This window comes from Notolepis coatsorum (assembly GCF_963971535.1).
Source record: "Notolepis coatsorum genome assembly, chromosome: 8".
Taxonomy (NCBI): Eukaryota; Metazoa; Chordata; class Actinopteri; order Aulopiformes; family Paralepididae; genus Notolepis; species Notolepis coatsorum.
Window position 1 is genome coordinate 37,279,605 of NC_140172.1, and position 20,603 is coordinate 37,300,207.

General features: G+C 42.3%; 1 protein-coding gene across 1 annotated transcript in view; it reads left to right on the forward strand.

Moving 5' to 3' along the window:
- rbm27 (RNA binding motif protein 27) overlaps positions 1 to 20,603 on the forward strand; it is an 83,118-nt gene that overhangs the window by 20,382 nt on the left and 42,133 nt on the right. The window contains exons 8-10 of the mRNA XM_084320770.1: positions 15,649 to 15,792; positions 16,132 to 16,279; positions 16,926 to 17,079. Of these exons, the coding sequence (XP_084176896.1) occupies positions 15,649 to 15,792; positions 16,132 to 16,279; positions 16,926 to 17,079 (446 nt within the window). The remainder of the gene's footprint in view (positions 1 to 15,648; positions 15,793 to 16,131; positions 16,280 to 16,925; positions 17,080 to 20,603) is intronic.

A 20,603-nucleotide genomic window follows, 5' to 3' on the forward strand; every position in this document is an offset into this window, starting at 1 on the left:
GTGTCTATTATGAATGACAATTGCGCGTCATTGAAGGTCCTTGCTGGTCTATTATGAAATGACAATGACATTGGAATTCTGATTACTTTCTAAATGGGTCTTCGGGTCTTAGGTACCGAAATGTGGCACCGATTGATCTAACATAAAAGTACAGAGTTCGGTACCCAACCCTAATAATCACTGATCAAGCAATTTGAAGAAACGATTATGGTAGTAACGTTTTTTTCCCCCTGTCTTTAAACTAAAGTTAACGTAACAAGAAGCCCCGTTTGAAGCAGCTGAACTCTCATGAGTAATACAGACCACATCAACATTTTGTGAAGAGAGGGTCACCTGTAGAGTACAGAAGTCAAGTCAATGAACTGCCCTGCAGATGCTAACGTTAATGCTAAGTTAGCAATGAAGGTTGTCAAGGATACAGAGAATTAAATAAATTAATGGATAGACTTTTCCTAAGTAAACTTGTTTTGTTCACATACAGTAGTTATCCAGCCTTTTTGCTAGTTTCTTACTTGCATACCGTATATATATACAGCATAGTACCGCAATATTTTGCGTGCCTATATTATATCGATACACTGACGCCAAGTATCGATATATATTTTTAGTCAAAAAGAAAACTTAAAATTACTTTCTTTTTTGGCTTGACAATCCAATTTTGCTGCAATAAAAATTATTGGACTGAGGTGAACAGACTGAAAACATTATCCTACTAGATAAAACGGATTTCTATTGCCAATGTTTTCGGTTGGGGACATCATTTGCAGTTGAAAAAAGGTAATCATGATATTATAGTATTGTGACTCTGTATAATATTGTATGGTGGGGCCTCAGGTGATTCCCACCCTAGAATTTAATCCGTTGGTTCACTCAAATGAAAAAGAAAACAACTTGAAATGTAATGTGGAGATGGCGAACATGGGCCTCATCGGGTGATGTCATGTTTTCCGTACCTGGACATGTACGTGATAAGGCTGAGCCCGAACGTTCGAACGTTCGTTCGTTAAGCTGACATTCGGACTTTAATTAATGGGTTCGAACGTTCGGTGAAAAAAAATAAAGCAGGCACAACGACGGTGAGGCGATGTGAAGCGGCGCGTCCCCTGGGTCGCTCGGCTCAACCAGTATGGTCTCTGCCGGGCTGTTGCTGGATACTCAACCAATGCAATAGAACAATTTTGATTGAATGACAGGCGATTCTGCCAATTACGTCACACCGCTTGCACCCGCCTCTGCTGTTACCACCAATCGGCAAGCGTTTATTATTTTTTTTACTTCCGGCAATGCCGCCATTGATCTGCTTGAGAGAAGCATTAACGTAGCGTTAGCTCCCCGCCGAGGAAGTAAAAGTCGTAACAACTTTCCATAGGTGAACCTGCGGAAGGATCATTAATGAATACCAGCCTTTTTCGGCCACGGAGCGCGAGCTTCATGGCGGGAGGTGGTTGCGTTGGAAACAACTCTGGCCGAGGCGGCAGGCGTGTTGGGAGCCCGGCGGGACCCGCGCGCCGGTGTCTCTTTGCCGTTCCGAGGTAGACGGTGGAAGGAGCCGAGGCGCGCGCCTCTCTCCTTCCCGTCGACCAAGAGTGAATACCTGTTATTGAACGTGTAACACTAACTATATAACGTTAATGCCACAAAACGAATGCATTTGTTTATCTAGCCCCTTACGTGACTGCGGTGTGCAAGGGCTATTGTTTATCATAAGTAGGAACTTTATGCAGTACTCGGTAGCTTATTTTCTTCTGAGTGCTTTGTTTAATTACATGTTTACATGAACAGCCACCGCTGTAAACAACATGTTTTTTCACCAATAGATTATGCAATGCCGCCCTCCGTAGGATCTATAATAAAAAAAAAAAAAAAAAAATTATATAAATTTTCTTTTTTTATTAAAAAATTTACAAAAAACGAACAAAAAACAATAAACCCTGGCGAACGTTCGAACCCTAAAAACAGGGTTCGGGCTCAGCCTTAGTACGTGATTTGGCTTCCATTACTGCATTATAGACAATATATTGAGCAACTACTAGGGGTGTAACGGTACACATAAGCCACGGTTCGGTACGTACCTCGGTTTTTGGGTCACGGTTCGATGAGTTCGGTACAAAAAAGCAACAAAAGTCCCAAACGCATAAGGCTAGGTTTCTTTTAATTTATTTTGAACAGATGGTAGTGCAAGTTATACCTAGTTCCACCTAGTGTCATATAGTCCCCCCTGAGATAGCTGGTACAGCCTGGCCCTACGGCTGGACGGTATGGTCTAAAATGTATATCACGGTATAATTTGAAGTAGGGCTGCACGATTTTGGGAAATCTAATTGCGATTTTTCGGACAGATATTGCGATTGCGATTACATTTGCGATTATAATATTTTTTTTAAGCAGCCCCACAGAGGTTTATTGTAAAATGCGGCTTGCATCTGGCCTACGCAGTGGGTCTTTTCAGGACACCGAGCCTGACATTTTTTCTTTTTACCTGGGAATCGATACCGGTACCCAACGGTACCTTTTTTTCTGTACTTTACTCTCCCTCTCTGAAGTCTAAACTTCACAAAAACACAATCTAAAACCCCTTACCTCCCTCTCCCTTAACCGATCTTGTATCTCAATGGGACTTCCTGGTTAAATGAAAAAAAAGAAATGCAATTATTTTTTGGTTGCGATTTGATAATTGCATCATTCCAAATCGCGATTTTGATTTAAAATCGATTAATCATGCAGCCCTAATTTGAAGCATAGACGATAACGGTATATATCACGGTATATTCATTTATCTTAAAATGTCTATATAAATGCTTCTGAAGGGGTAAAACACTGGTATGGCAGCTATTACTGTACTCTTGTATTAGGACATATTTCACATAGTACAGAGGTATTTTAAGAACATTTATTGTGCAAAACTGCAATAGAAAAATGCAAAACCTTTTCTCAAGTTACTTCCATCTCTGAAAAACACTTTTCATGAAATCAAATCAAGCGGTACAAAGTGAAAATAGTGAAAATATAAACTACAGCAGGACAGGAGGTTTCTTTCCCCCAAACAACTCAAACACAAACTCCAACATAACTTAACTTTAGTGTACATGTTTGACAACGTAGAGAGAGAGCGTGAGAGCGTGATGTAATAGGTTTGAGTTTGAGGTTTGAGCTTCCTAAGATGCCGTAGGTGTGGTGATGTCACACCAGGATGCCTATTCTTTAATCCCAGCCGAAGAGTGCTGCCGAGTGCTTCCGCGTTTTCCCTGATTGGCCGCGACACGCCCCGCGGACCGGAGCGGCAGAGCTTGCGGCAGCTTAGCTCAACTGGTACGCCGCCGTGCTGTGGAGCCTGCGGTGCGGTTGGTCACAAGTTCGAATCACTTCAATTTTTTTTTTTTTTTTTTTACGTTTATCATCTCTCGCTATAAACGTGCATTCTTTCGCTGGTTAAGTTTAGGCATTCTTTCGGAGTTGGTTAAGGTTAGGGTTAAGTTAAGGTTAGGGTTAAGGTTAGGCATTATTTCGGAGTTGGTTAAGGTTAGGGTTAAGTTAAGGTTAGGCTTAAGGTTAGGCATTATTTCGGAGTTGGTTAAGGTTAGGGTTAAGTTAAGGTTAGGGTTAAGGTTAGGCATTCTTTCGGAGTTGGTTAAGGTTAGGGTTAAGGTTAGGCATTATTTCGGAGTTGGTTAAGGTTAGGGTTTGTCGCAGAGAATGCCTCTGTCTTTCTTGACGTGGAGGATGCAGCCTATTTCCGCACTGCCGCTCTCTCGCGCTGCCACGGTCACATGGGCGTCATGGCCAATCAGAGAAACGCGACGCACTCTTCGGCTGGGATTAATATAGACGCCACCAGGATTGTCAACAGAGTTGGAAACGGGAGCAGCCCGATGGATAAAGCGATATAAAGAAACGAATAGCCAAATAAATGTGAAGTTATCTTTGAACCTCTGTTGTCAAGCCTCTTCAATATACCCCCCCCCCCCTTTTCCTCACTAATGGAACTGGTGCCACAGAGTCACGTTAGGACGTTAGCTTAGTGGCTAACATGAGTTAGCTTAGCGGCTAACGTGAGTTAGCTTAGCGGCTAATGTTAGCCCGTTGCTGTGCTAAAGCAAGTCTCCTCTCAGCCTTCTTAGCCAAATTGAAATGCCCAAACTATATGGCAAGGTCCGTGAACAAGTGGAGAAAAACTCAGTACAATTAAACGCTATGCAACGACCACTGCAAACGTTGAGTGAATCATCAAGTAACGTTAACGTCATTGCTACTGCTGTGACTTAGCTGCTGTAGTCTACCGGTCACAAGGTGAAGGTATAGTCAAAATCTATACCGTAGCGCAAATTCATACAGTTTATACCATCAACCCCTACCTGGCCCTGTAGTGCATTAAGCAGTAAACACAACAGTGAACATACACTCTTGCATATGTCATAGTTCTATGCAGGGCTGATCAATTTTTTTTTTTTTTTTTTTTTTTTTTTATAAACTTTGACCAGTCAGCTGGTTTCTTTTAGCGTTTATCGCTTTTTCTGGTCAAGTATGACCGACAGAGACAGGGTGAATGGGGTATAGATCGGGGGAAAGACACTCTGAGAAAATACGGCGAGTCCGGGAGTCGAACTCGTGTACCCCAGATCCGTGACGCGCACGGTTGTCCCCGACGCCGAAATAGCGTTCGAGGTACGCGGTGAGCTACTGGAGCTCCCCTTGATCAATTTTTTTTAATTCAAAATAAGCAATTGGTCACAATCGGCTACAGAACTGAAAAGCATATCTTACCGGTATGTTATAAAAGTACAAAATAAATAGAATAAAAAATTATTTCCATATCATCAAGTCTAACTTATCGACTATTTCCATATCATCTAGCCTCACTTACTATCATCTAGCCCAGTGGTTCTCAACCTTTTTACACCAAGTACCACCTGAGAACGTAGCTGGCTCTCCAAGTACCACCATATGACGACGTTAACATACAGTCTATTCAGCTATGCACAGTTCACGCAGGAGGCAAATAAATGTATTCCTAATAGCATTATTTATTGTTAACTAGGGATGTCCCGATCACATGTTTTTGCTCCCGATCCGATCCCGATCATGTGATTTTGAGTATCTACCGATACCGATCTTATCCCAATTTCTCACATTACATTCACCCTGAATGTTGACGTTATCCAGGTGAAAAGTTAACTTCATTCAAGCGAGGCATTGCAATCCTTGACATAAATAATTTGATGTATAATTAAATCAAAGGAAATGCGTTTGGGTCTGAGAGTGTGGCTGTTCTGCAGCTGGATACTATTGGTTTGTTTTGGCAAAATTCTTCTGCTCTGTGTGACAATAAATAAATGAATGATGATATGCAATTTAAAACAAACTAAGGCCTCAGTATGAGTTTAAGACGTGAACATGGTCATGTTTGTTGAATAAAAAAAATTAAAAAAATCCAGATTTTTTATTTATTTTTGTCGATGCCGATCTTCGGAAAATCACGATCCGCCCCGATCACGTGATCGGATCGGGACATCCCTATTGTTAACACTTTCATCGCCATGGGTTAAATTCATAATTTACCATCCCTCGCCAGCTCTATTTGTCTATGGAGAAGTTCCCCTTCTTTGCAGGGCTATAACTTTTTAAATTCTATTGCTAAATTGCCATTATTATGGCCCATTCAATGTCCTATATGTATTGTTCAGGGTGTAGCAACGTTAAACTTTTTCATTCACATATTCATACTAAAATATGGTCTAAAGTATAAGTATGTTTTTATCGTTTTCTGCAGCTTTCTTCAGAACGTGATTTATAGCCCTAAATGCATTATATTGATGATCAAATACAGTTTGGTAGGAATCTGTGCGAGATAAAAAATGTCAACTGGACGTGGTTCTAGAAGTTTCTACGCATCATCTGATGGTGACCGGATGGGCGCGGGATCGTTTATAATTCCGTGGGCAGCGTTAGATGATTCATCCAGAGTGGGTCATAATGTTCATCATAGCAGTTTATATGGAACACGTTAGAATATAACGCTGAATCTTACCGTGGCTTCCTTGCGCCGCTGGCAGATGAGCGTGGAACAGAATTTTTTCTATTATGGGATGGAGAAATGCCCGATCCATTTCCAGGTTGTATAATAGTATATACGTCCAAATCATGTTGTTTTTTCGAGTTATTTGCACCGATCGATGTTCACTGTGTCAATACGGAGTCTCTCTAATGATAGCGAGTGCCCGGACCACATATGGATGAGCACTACCGGTTCAAAGGTTAATTTCCGGTTGGCGATCTGCCGATCGGCCACCAGATGGCGCTCTTGAACCGCTAGAGAGTTGAGTGGAGCTTTGCAGTGTGTCTCAGGGCTCCGGAAAGGAAATATGATTTCGATGACAGATTTTTGAAATATTGACATCAAAGACGAGTTACGGCGTCTTCGGCAGAATGAGCATGGCTAGGAATGACGTGTAAACTCGTCCACGGCGATCATAGTGTTAACACACACACACACACACAGCATGTTGTTGTCCATTGACAACTCGCATAAGCAGGGCCGGACTGGGGAAATAATTCAGGCTGGGAAATATAGCCCCAGTCAGGCCACTTTCTAAGTGGGGGTCCCCCACCAGGAATTATTTTGTTACAAAGACTTAATTTCCTGCATTCTGGTGCAGGATTTTTTTTAAATGTACCATTTAAATGCCAGTGTTTGTGATGGGCATCACAAATTATTGTAAAAAAAAAAAAAAATTAAATAGATTTTTTGAATTGTAACTGTTGTGAAGGGCCAGATTAAACCGAATATATATATTTATTTATATATATATATTTAATTGTATTTGTATATTCTCTAATATTCCCTGATATCCCTTGTATATTCCTTGTACAATATGCATTGAATATCCATTCTAGCCTACTGAACATCCCATAATAGTCTCCATTCTACTATTGGTCGAGACCTTGGTGCCAGGCTGCCATACCCCTCAGACCCAGTTCAAACGTACCGCTCCACATGTACGAACAAGTCCTAGTTCCGCGTAGGAATCTGGCTACCGCACCACTAATGGGACTATTTGTTCATAGTGCGTATATATACTGCGCTACTAAAGTAGGACTTTCTTTTCAGTCCAGTTTCTTACCCTCCAATAGAGTCACAGACGTAAAGCCTCCCCGCGACGCCACGTGTGGGAGTAAGGCCAAGTTCGCCTACCATCGGTATTGAGACATCGTGTATATTAATATTTGAATAGTCATATTTGGCACTATATCGTCGAGTTGGACGTAGTCTATTAAGCTAATAATAGTCTGTTAATATATAGTGCTTCGTGCGGTGAGAATACTACCGTAGTCAGTACCCCATCGTTTCGGGCAGAGAACTGGCTGCTTACCCAGGGTGGTTGACCCCATGTGAAGCTGCACCCGAGGAGCCCCAGAGCCGACGAGCGAGTGGACCTGTATACCGGATTATTCTACCGACGACAGCCCGCCTTCCCAGGCACGGATTATGCTTTGTATACTTTGATTATTCCATGGATAAAGACCCCCGACACTGCCGTGTGTTGGAACCCCCCCCCCTGGAGAGGACGCAAGGTGAGGAGACGCTCTGCAAGACGAGGTCGCTTCACGTCTCTCCCCCGTGGACCGGAGAGAGCCGGCCCACAAAGAGTCCACCTGCTTTCATCTGTGGTCCAAGGATCGCCGGCGCATTGAACGGCACTACAGTGGGTTCACCTGGGATACCCTTGGCCGGACGAGGCAGCCGGATTCTACCCCCCCCCCCCCTCCTACTCCTGTCGGCTTACAAGCGACCGGATTAACCCCCTCTAGTGTATCTAGTATATAATCATTAAAGTATCATTGCTGTTATTCCTTAACTATTCCAGGTCGTATATTTACCACCTGCGCCTTCAGAGATTGGACATTCTATATTGATATACCGACGAATACTCTTTGCCATAAAAGTGCATACTATTTCAATTCATAAATGTAATTAAGTGATTAAGTGCTTGTTCTACACACCATCGCTGTGTAGAAATAAAGACCTGTTTCGACTTCGTACATTTGTGTTGGATCCGTTTCATCTACGTGAGAGTGTTTATGATAATATATTTATGCCGTGTACTGGGTGGCCGAATATTAAGTACAAAGGTAGTGGTAGTAAGTATCATATCTAGTAATACAGTCAGGGAATTGTACCCCTCAGTTACAGTAACCCTTTAAAAGCCAGTTTGTGTGATGGCATCACAAAATTATTGTTAAAAAACACACAAAGTAAAATATTTTATATCAAATGCAAAGTAAATTTTTCTGGGGGGGATTATTACAGGCTAGGTATGTGTCAATGATTAGCAACAACACAGCGTTTGATGGATTTTGTTTTTTGTAATGTCAGATTTAACAACTCTTTTCAGAATATTTCATTTTTTATCTGACATTACAAAAAAATCTAAAAATAAAAATGGTTATGATCAGGGCTGAAGTTGAATAAAAGATTTATGGCCGTTTAGACTGCAATACTCTCTGTCACAGTGATTTACCCGGTGGCTAAAACAACACACAGTGACGGTGTTGTAGCCACCGGGTAAATCGCGATTTTTTTTATTAGTTTGTCATGACAAACCAATTACATAATCTAACATGTGTAAAGGCACAACATATTCCAGTTAACGGTATATTTTTTTAATGATTCGTTACGGCGCAATTAATACTTCCATGCGTTCGGGACCTCCATGTTTTGGGGTTATTCATCAGAAAAATCGTATCCGGGATTCGGCTCCCATCAGTCGGGCAAGAACTGCGGGTTTTCAGCCTCTCTCTCTCCTGGAGCTTAAGGGGGAGCTTAGTATTCCTGCCTCTGAGGAGCGCGTCGTGGCTCATGCGCATGCGCGCGCTCGGCCAATCACAGCAATTCAGAGCAACGCGGAAGCGCAAGTTGGTTGCCTGGCCTGCTTTTTTTATAAATCTTTTCAAGTACCACCAGCAGTACCACCAAGTACCACTAGTGGTACGCGTACCACAGGTTGAGAACCACTGATCTAGCCTAACTTATTATCAACAATTTCCACATTATCTAGATTCTAGCCTCACTTATTATCATCTAGCCACGAGCCTTTACAAAGGGGCTCGTCGTCCTGCACAATACATTCGGTTATTTTCTCTGTTAGAGTTATCAGCTTTGCTTTGTTACCGTCTGCAGGTAGTTTCTCGCACTTCTGAATGGTTTCCAGCGAAGTTAGTTGTTGACAAAACATTTCCTCTTGGCATTCGTTGCACGTATAAACTCGGCATACTCCTTTTCAATGATGTAATGTTAGTCTAAGGATTTAATTAAGTCTGTGGTGTTGAAGTTCCCAGTGTTGCTGCCACCCCTAGAAATACTTCCGTTGCAGATATTACACTCGGCTGTGTCGTGTTATTCCACATACACCTGAGTCCTCTGTATTTGTGAGTGTCTTTATTCTTAGCCGTTAGCTCCATAGCTCCACCATTATCCATTCCTAGTCTACTCTGCATACCTGGCCGTGACCCCGGTATGGTGGCCTGGCCTGTACTGTGTCGTATTAGCACGCATACACAGGCTGTTTTGCCTTTTTCGTCTTTGAGCTTAAAATAACTCCACACAGCTGACATGACTGCGGTGCTCACGTTTAGCTAACGTTGTTGTCGCGCTAGTACTGTCGGACCGATATCGATACTGAGTATCGGATTGGTGCGATTCCTACTTTTAATAAATGTTTGAAGCCGGGTTCCTCTACTATAACGTGAAGGCGTCCACAATCCACATCATCTTGTTTTGGTGTGTCGTCTTCTTCTGCGGTTCTTGTTGACTGTTGGCAAATAGCGTTTAGGTGCTTTATCGCCACCTTCTGGTTTGGAGTGTGGATCAGAACGGACTGATTCAGACGTATTCTTCGTATGGCTGCACGTACCGAACCGTGACGTCCGTACCGCGAAGTTGCGTGACGAATACATGTACCGCTACACCCCTAGCAACTACTGAGGCTAGGCCTGCCGCGATAAGCAATAAATCGATTAATTGCCGCGATAATTTAAATGAATGCAATGATTTTGACGGACGCGATTAATTGCTATTTGCGCGTTTGTTTTAATGAGGCGGAACCAGTGCCCCTTGTCAGTCACTGTCCGTGTTGGGAGGCGGGCCGCTGGCTTTACTACAGCACAGCACAGGAGCTCCGTGGGGCAACACCACATAGCTTAACTACATTTCTCAATAGTGTTGCTCCTTTTAACCAAGTAGCGTTATTTGTAGTGTAACGTTAGAATAACACAGAATAACGTTAATACAATTACATGCATCATTGTTTACAATGAACGGGTGGGGCTAGTCAAAGGACTGGAGACGGGGACAAGTTAAACATGAATTAATTTATTATAACGGGTCGTTTTCGAGTCGTGCTGCAGTGCCTACGCACCACAGCTATTCTATTATAATACTGCTTTGACGCTTCCTCCTCATCGTTGATTGCCTGTAGTAGCTGCATCTAACGTTAGTAGCTAACGTTAAAACAAAAAAAACACAACCGGACGAGACAAGTTGTCGGCTAGGATAATCACAACAATACTTCCGGTCCGGTCGGTGGGCTTCAAAATGAAAGTCTTAAACACCGGAAAAGACGGAGCGGTGGGCTTCAAAATGAAAGTTTTGGGAAATAAATTTCTCAAAAAAATTCTCTAACCGGTCGCAATAATATCGCTTATCGCGATATTTTCGGGGGCAATTAATCGCCCAGCAAAATGTGTTATCGTGGCAGGCCTAACTGAGGCTGTTTTTCACCACCTGGAGAACCACCTGCAGCTCACGTTCAACCGCAGAAAGGAGCTGTTTTTAACAAAGCCTTATAATCCATTATCCAAAGGGAGGATGTGGAGCTGGTTCTTTGTGGTGCAGGTCAATAACAAAATGTACTGATAACATTCACACAGAGAAGTCTGTTCCTTAGAAGGCTTGGGTCACATACAACTGCAACGTGCAATAAACTGCATTCTATTATGTTATCAGTCGGTAGTGGCCAGTGTTATACTTTCCTAAGCTGCTGTAACGTTGGCCAAAGTAGAGGATGCCAGCAAAGCAAAATGTATAAATGCTGCTAGCTCTATAGAGTTGAGGCTGGATACTGGAGGTTGAGGAATGGATGTGGACTAAACTAAATATTCCATCATTTAACAATGACTCCAACAACAATGTCCCGACAATGTGTGAGTTTCGAGCATTCCTTTGTGCCAGCTGCCATCCATTTCTACAATACCCCCCCCCCCCCCCCCCTTCTCTCCCCTGCCTCTCCCTCTGCTAGTCCTTTGGGTTCAGTTTTTCCTGTTCTCTATAGCAGGCTGCTGGAGAGACCATGTCTGCTCATTTGCATACAGCGTTTTCCCATCTCAGTAAATGCCGCGCCGTTTGACACAGAATTGCTCTTCTGGGTCAGTGATGTATGCCAAAGAAAATAATTATTAACTTGGGGTGGGTGGGTTCAGTTCGACTAGATCAAGCAAACTATATGCTATGAAATATAAATGTTTTATTCATAAGTTTTAAGCAGGCTTGTCAATGTAATTTTAAGCTGATCTTTGTTTTGTATTGCAAAATATCATACGGTTTCCATAGTGAAGTATAGGAGCTTTTGAACTAGGGGGCGGGGCCAAGCCGCATGTCACTCACTGCTGAGGTCTATAGGGTCAGTGCTCCTGTCAACCCGCTGCCATCACATATTGTGCTGATCGTTTGTCTGTGTAGGGGCTGCTCGATTATGGCAAAAATCGCAATCGCGATTATTTTGATTAATCATGATTATTAAACGATTACTCATTGATTTGAGAGACCATCATATGATGATGACGACGGAATCTTCTGCCTTTCTGTCATCTATTACAAGTTACCAAAGACGTTTCAAAATAATTTGAGAAATGTGTCGTGGCTCCCTCCTCCTCCATTTGTGATACATTGCTGCTGACAATATCCCAACTTTACCGCATTGTTTTACCCAGCAAATATTTTGAAATCGTAACTCTTCAATTGAGTTAATCAAAGCACTCCCTGGGTCATATTGAAGTTCCTGTCTCGTCTTTTGGTATGTTTGTCTGTTCTGATGTGAGCTCAGACTTGTCTCTCTCACCCTGCGTTGATGGTCAAACGATTTATGATGAACTGATATGGCCTGCAGAGTCTAGATTTGTTAAATGTCAAAGCTATTTTTCTACTTGAGAGGCATCAGTTTGGGCTTGTGTCTCCCCCCAGGACCCCCACTGATAGCAACCAGTGGGATAGACACGCCCAACCACCAATCAACAATCACCTCCTCCTCTTCTGTCAGACCACCTGGCGTGGGACTGCCTCCTCTTCCGCCTCCTCTTCCTCCTCCTCCTCCATCTCCTCCCTCCTCTTCTTCCTCTTCTGTGTCTCTACGTCCCCAGTATGTCCAGTCTGAATGTAAGCAGTTGTATCTTCCTCTTCAGATAGGGTCTATGTACTGTAAGCAGCTGTATCTTCCTCTTCAGATAGGGTCTATGTAAGCAGCTGTATCTTCCTCTTCAGATAGGGTCTATGTAAGCAGCTGTATCTTCCTCTTCAGATAGGGTCTATGTAAGCAGCTGTATCTTCCTCTTCAGATAGGGTCTATGTACTGTAAGCAGCTGTATCTTCCTCTTCAGATAGGGTCTATGTACTGTAAGCAGCTGTATCTTCCTCTTCAGATAGGGTCTATGTAAGCAGCTGTATCTTCCTCTTCAGATAGGGTCTATGTAAGCAGCTGTATCTCCCTCTTCAGATAGTGTCTATGTAAGCAGCTGTATCTTCCTCTTCAGATAGGGTCTATGTAAGCAGCTCCATCTTCCTCTTCAGATAGGGTCTATGATAACTATTTGGAGGAAATATTGCATATGGCATTTCATATATAGTTTTCACATTTTATTTAAAGGGGAACTATCTTACTATGTCTTTCACTATTTGGGCAATTTTACACAATTCCTGTGAGTCTATGGAACACATCTGTAAGTTTTTTTTTTTTTTTTTTTTTTTAAGTCATTGTTTTGTATTTCTAATCAAGTACTGTAGAGCAGCAGTTTCGGCCCTTCAAGATTCCAAGCTGTTTTTGGCTGGGCTCCGCCCATACTCGCAATACGCTTGGAGCGACACTCACCCACTGCACTGCACTGCACTGCACTGGCAGATAGCTTTTGGGGGAGAGATAGAGAGGGACTAATTAATTTCGCCGCAGGGGGGCATAATCCCATGGGACAATGCATTGGTAACTTGTTTCAAATGACAATATATACCCTGTGAATATTATTGCACGGATCGGAATATGCGTGGGAGCGTGCGCTATGATATTTTGTGCGTGCGTGTGTGAGCGGCTCGACTCGCGAGTGTGTAAATACAGAGGAGAGATCGCTCCGAGACGAGTCACACCGTATGAGAGCCTCTCTCTCTATCTGTCTGTCTCTCCCTCTCCCTCTCTTTTTTCTCTTTTGAGGAAGTGTCAGTGACAGGGAAACCGCTTCCGCATTATTCCCAATCGCTCCATTGTTGAGCGAAGTGTTGATTGTGGGCGGTGGCTACAACCACAGAAGGAGCTGAGGTATGCAGATCAGAATTCGTACACGTCACAGATACGCTAAATTCAGAATGGCTTGGTTCAGTGGGGGAGGTTCTTGTCTGAGCTGAACTGAAGAAACGGGACTAGCTAGAGATTTCACATCTAGTCAGTGTTGGTACAACCCCACATTGCTAGAAAACAATGCAAACCACTGGAAAAAGCCATTTATAAGATAGTTCCCCTTTATTTAATTGTTTTTGGCGCTACAGGTTTTTAATTTGCATTCCAAGTGAATTAAAATGAGCTGTAAATGCGTTTTCTTCAGTCTGCCATAATCCTGTGGCTATAATACAAGTCAAGCCTCTATTATTTCCATGTCTCATGTCTTCTGAATAGCCGGTATCTTTTATTTTGCTGGTTCACTGACCAACTAGTAACTAGCTGAGTCACCTGCTATGCTTCCAAGTGGCAGCAGCATGTAAGGCCACTCATGTGAAGTATTTTCTATTCTTACCAGTGTTTTGTGATTCATTACAACTTAACAAATTGTTTTGTCATTCATATTTCTGCCACATGCCAATGAAGCTGTAGTTTCCTCCTCAGACTATGACTGCTTAGGTATGTATGTTCCTTATTCGGTCTACTGGATTGTCCCATGCTGTGTCGCTGGGCTCGCATTAAGCACAGCGATGCTGACATTCAGCATCTCTAGAATATAGAACTTATATGAACGAAGAACAAGGATCCTCCGTTGCAATGTATGCAGTGCATGCAGTCACAAACCCCTAAATATCTGTAATTGTGTGGCAAACCACAAAAGAAAACACCTGACATATTCAATAGCATTAGGTGGGGAAAATATGGATACAGCAATATAGCGCCATATCTTGCTATTCATATTATATCAATACAGTGACACCAAGAAGCAATATTTAAAAATAAATAAATACATTTATAAAAACAAACAAAAAAGAATAATACAAACAAAAAATTGAAATATATATATGATTCCTACCCCTACTAGCACAGTGGCCAACCAACATGGGGTATATTTATTTCAATTTATTTACTTTATTTATTTTTTACATTTGGTTGTTAAACGCCATCTGCTGACAAGTGGTTCCTCTTATCGTCCTAGAGAGCCTCGTTTTACTTGGTTTAAAGGGGAACTCCAACATTTTGGGAAATTAGCTTATTTAACATCTTCCCTGGAGTTAGACAAGAAGATACATACCTTTTTTGTCTCTGTGCGTGCATTTTAGCTTTGGGAATAGACGCTCCGTTAGCATAGCTTAGCTTCATCACTGGAAGTGAGGCAGGACAGTAGCCTTACAGTGCCTTACAGTGTATTGCAAGGTCTGACATTGACCAAATTTGATATGCATGACCTTGGTGGGCTCTAGGTCAACTCCTGAAAAGGGGGTCAATGTCAGACCTTGCAATCAAAAGTTAGGGGGCGCACTGAAATTATGGCAAGGGTTATTAGCCCCCTAACTTTTGATTGCAAAGTCTGACTTTGACCCCCTTTTCAGGAGTTGACCTAGAGCCCACCAAGGTCATGCATATCAAGTTTGGTCAATGTCAGACCTTGCAATACACTGTAAGGCACTGTAAGGCTACTGTCCTGCCTCACTTCCAGTGATGAAGCTAAGCTATGCTAACGGAGCATCTATTCCCAAAGCTAAAATGCACGCACAGAGACAAAAAAGGTATGTATCTTCTTGTCTAACTCCAGGGAAGATGTTAAATAAGCTAATTTCCCAAAATGTTGGAGTTCCCCTTTAACAATTTCTTCAAGCTGCAGTTCCATCTTTTGACCAGAAGGTGGTATTGTTTATAAACTTAAAGGAGCTCTGGGCAGCAGTCATTTACAGTAGATAAACATAAGATCACCGGAGACCAATGCCCATCCCTTATTCTTTCACAAGTGAGATATATATATATATATGTGTGTATCTTCAATTGACCTAAGTTTGTCCGAGGGAAGCAACAATTGTGATTGGAGGATCAAGCAAAGAGGGCAGGGTTTGAGATGGGCCAATGAATGCATAGTACCATACATGACAGGGCCGTTGTACGGTTTGTTGTTTATTCCCTCCTGATCCCTTGTGTCCTGTAGATACCTACGACCCAGAAGGATACAACCCAGAGTCTCCGGGCCTGACAGGGGTGGTCCGTCAGTACCGTCAGTTCATCCCTCGTGTCCAGACCCAACGCTCCAACCTCATTGGGCTCACCTCGGGCGACGGACAGAGCTCCAGAGGTAGAAAGTATAGGTTTACACACACACACACACACACACACACACACACACACACACACACACACACACACACACACACACACACCACACACACACACACCCCTTGTATTTGATACAGTTTAGCCCAGAATAATAGTGGGCCCATAACAATCAATCACTGGTAAAGTATTGACTTCTACTACAGCTTCCCCTGTAATCTTCTCTTTGAACATCAGTTAAGATCCAAGCATAGCGGCAGAATATTGTCAATTGGCTCCAATTATTTTAATGTTGGACCGGGAGCATCCGTCATGCCGTTTGGACTAACATGCGATTCGTGTCCATGTGTTTGTCCACCAGCTGCCAACATAGTGATCCAGACGGAGCCTGCTGTGGTGGACAACACTCCCAGCAACATGTGGTACGGCTCAGACCAGGACGGCAGGAAGAGAACAATGGGACCGGTCACTACGGACGGACCGCTGGCCAAGAAACCATGGATGGAAAAGTAAGCATTCATTTCACGCACACACTCACACGCACGTATTTTTGACATTAGGCATTTTGACATTTGGCTCAGTTACTATACTGTACAACTGTTTCTCGTTGTCAGGAGAAATGTGATGACATTTCCCATCGCAGCTATACACAGACTGTTGTCCTGCGTGATGCAGACTGTTGACCTGCGTGATGCAGACTGTTGACCTGCGTGATGCAGACTGTTGTCCTGCGTGATGCAGACTGTTGTCCTGCGTGATGCAGACTGTTGTCCTGCGTGATGCAGACTGTTGTCCTGCGTGATGCAGACTGTTGTCCTGCGTGATGCAGACTGTTGACCTGCGTGATGCAGACTGTTGACCTGCGTGATGCAGACTGTTGACCTGCGTGATGCAGACTGTTGACCTGCGTAATGCAGACTGTTGTCCTGCGTGATGCAGACTGTTGACCTGCGTGATGCAGACTGTTGACCTGCGTAATGCAGACTGTTGACCTTCGTGATGCAGACTGTTGATATCAACTCAGTAATTCAATGAATTATTCACTCACGGGTAGCCACTCTGCCCCAAGTGGCGGCTCACGGGCAATGCACTTTTCGGTAGGCCAGTTGGTTTGACATATATTGACACTTTGTGTCCTTGTCATCTCTGTTTCAGGTTAGGCTTCAACAACCAACACAAACAAATTTTTCCCAAGAGGAACCACTACGTGAATACCAAGCTGGAGGTACGGAAGATCCCTCGAGAGATCAACAACATCACCAAGCTCAACGAGCACTTCAGCAAGTTTGGAAGCATTGTCAATATACAGGTAACAATATAAAAACTTGTTGGAGCATACTTGTTGTTGTTAATATTCTTCTAGATACCAGATTATACACAGTATCCCATTCATAATAGCTGGGATGAGGTCATATTAGGGGTGCAACGGATCACAACTCACGGGTCGAATTGTATCACTGTTTTGAGTCTCGGATCGGAGAATTTTTCGGATCGAGAAGAAAGAAAGAAAAAATATTGGTATAGTATTAGCTGAAAACATAAGAAACTCACACGTAGTATATTATCAATTAGGCTTATTTGTTCATTCTAGGTGGCTCTCATAAGGGGGTGGTGTGTCTGTAACCTTTTTTTCCCTCACTCCAGTATGATAGTGTTGTGGGCAGTCTGGAGGTCAATCCCTCTGTGTAGACCTAGTTATCTTGGACGTGTTGGATTATCCAGCTTTGTGTCTGTTCACTTTTTCCCTTGCAGCTGAAGTGATTATGAAAGGAATAGGGCTGTCTTAAATACTTCGAAGCTTCGTTCGATGGCACAAGCTTCGAACATAAAAAAATTAAATCAAAGTTTAATATAAAAATAAAATAAATGTTTAAAAAAAAAAGAAATTACTTTGATTTTGTGTGTGCGCGCATGGGGCCATTGGGTGGGGCCGGGGGACAAATATACTGGAGGAAAGTAACCCAGCTCAGCACTGCCCAAATTATATCATCACTATTGCCTGTTTGAAGGATATCATCCTCAAACACATATACACCTACATGCCTTGTAGAATTCCACACATAAGAAAGAAAGATACTGGGATGAATAAACAAAATAGGAAATAAAATTTAGAAATGCATGCAATACATAAATAAATATGAATCTCCATATATGAAATAGAACATTTAGATAAGGTGCTACTGAGATGTTTTGGTGAGTTCTTTGTTTTTTTGTGGAAGTAGCCCTTCTTAAAAATGCATGAACATTCACTGATAATTGGTCTGTAGTGGAGTCTACAAGGCAGCGTTTCCGTTAGCCGGTAATTACCGGTATTTGACCGGCAAAATCTGTTGAAGTCCGACATATTTAATCTCTCCGGTCTTAATGTCCGGTGAAAATAATTCCCTGAGTCTAAGCACAATTTGATTATTTGAATTGTATTAAAATAGGCTAAAATTAAATAGCCTATGCGATGAACGAAACAATCATTACATGATTTGTTTCATCGTTGCTTCTAATAATGACAACGACGTTGTCAGCGAGAGCTTAGTGCTGGGTGTGCGAACTTTTGTGAAGCTGCAGAGCCGGAGCAACAGCAGCACAATGCAGTACTCCAGCAGTACTCCAATTCAGCCATTTTCAATTCAATGTTGGGTGGGGGGCGCTGTTGTGCGGTTCCCAGAAAAGAGCCAATAACAGCTGAATCTGCTGCTCTGCAGCGCCATACTCTCGCAAATAAGTCATTGGGAGGTGGAGAGAGAGAGAGTCGTCACGCAGACCCACCATAATGTTGCCGTCTCTCTCTGCCAAATTTCTCAGTTCTTCGCTTGATATAATTAATACAAATGTCCAATATAACGGAATTCGTTAGCTCATAAAAATGTGATTATAACAGACTGTTGTTTATTAATGTCGGGCAACTGCCCACAGACACCTATTTGATTTAAAGTCGGCAGCAGCACGAGTCTCGGGACTTATTTTATTTGGAATATAATGACTTTATACGCAAAAGTAGCCTAGTTTTAAGTAAAAATATTATAAATCTACATGCCTTGATGATGTAATTATTTTGTTTTGTTGTCATTCTTTTGCCTATCAATTGTTTTTAAGCTCAATAAACTCTGACCGGAATGTCTCTCATTTGACCGGTAGATTGAAATCTACCGGACACTGAGGCCGGCAACAATTTTTTCTAACGGAAACCCTGCTACAAGGTCTACATTGCCGGACCATGTAAAATCCGGACCTTGTAGACTGACATAATTCTGTGCATAGTTTAGTCTACACAGGCCATATTTCAAATAATCAAAATCTTACTTCATTCATCTTAAACATTCTTGATTTGGGGGATTGGTAGTTCCCATGAAATCTGAAGTTGTTCAAACGACAACAGTGATCCACCTTGAATTAAATCACACAGCCGAGTGAAACCAATCTACTTTATTTATAGAGCACATTTAAAAACAACAAAGTTTACCAAAGTGCTGTACAAGTCCCACAACATAAGATTAAAAAAAATATATATTAAAAAAAAAATATTCGAAGCTTCGAATTAAAATCGAAGCTCGGCCCCGAAGCTTCGATTGCCAAAAGCTTCGAAGGTCAGCCCTAGAAAGGAAATATTAACAACATTAAAGGAAAACTCAATTTTGGGAAATTTGCTTATTTAACATCTTCCCTGGAGTTAGACAAGAAGATACATACCTTTTTTGTCTCTGTGCGTGCATTTAGCTTTGGGAACAGTCGCTCCGTTAGCATAGCTTAGCTTCATCACTGGAAGTGAGGCAGGACAGTAGCCTGACGTTCCCTACAGGTTTGTTGATATTCTCATTCCTTCAAAGGATCCGAACCGATTGAAGTTTATGGATACCATGACTTAAAATCATCTTACCTTGACGATTAAAAGCCTCCCCAATTTAGAAAACAGTAATCCAATGGCTGGTATTGATAATATACTACTAACTACTGGATGCTCGGAGCTAACCGGAGCTAACACAGAACAGGATGGTAAAGCAAATATAATTACTTCCTTTCTGGGGGTTTCAAAATAAAAGTGCGACGTTTATAGCAGCGGAAAACGTTTATTTTGTACATTATCTAACGTTAACACGAACCTAAACTAACGTTACAACTAACCTAAAGTTAGTTTAGGTTTGTGTTAACGTTAGATAATGTACAAAATAAAAAATTTCCGCTGCTATAAACATCGCACTTTTATTTTGAAAACCCCAGAAAGGAAGTCATTATATTTGCTTTACCATCCTGTTCTGTGTTAGCTCCGGTTAGCTCCGAGCGTCCAGTAGTTGGTAGTATATTATCAATACCAGCCATTGGATTACTGTTTTCTAAATTGGGGAGGCTTTTAATCGTCAAGGTAAGAGGATTTTAAGTCATGGTATCCATAAACTTCAATCGGTTCGGATCCTTTGAAGGAATGAGAATATCAACAAACCTGTAGGGAACGTCAGGCTACTGTCCTGCCTCACTTCCAGTGATGAAGCTAAGCTATGCTAACGGAGCGACTGTTCCCAAAGCTAAATGCACGCACAGAGACAAAAAAGGAATGTATCTTCTTGTCTAACTCCAGGGAAGATGTTAAATAAGCTAATTTCCCAAAATGTTGGAGTTTTCCTTTAAGGCTTTGATTATGAATTTTGCCCTGTCGATATCTAAATGCAGAGGTTGCTTTTGTGTAACACCAAATACTTTGCGGAGTCAAAATTCTCCGCTATCTCTAATGCAAGCAGCGTCTTTGCATGTCTGTAGGAGTAGGGCGGGTCTTCACGGAATGCTTCAGCGAGCTGGGAGAGACTCTGTACCGGGGCTCACTCAATGTGAGAGTAGTCCCTCCGT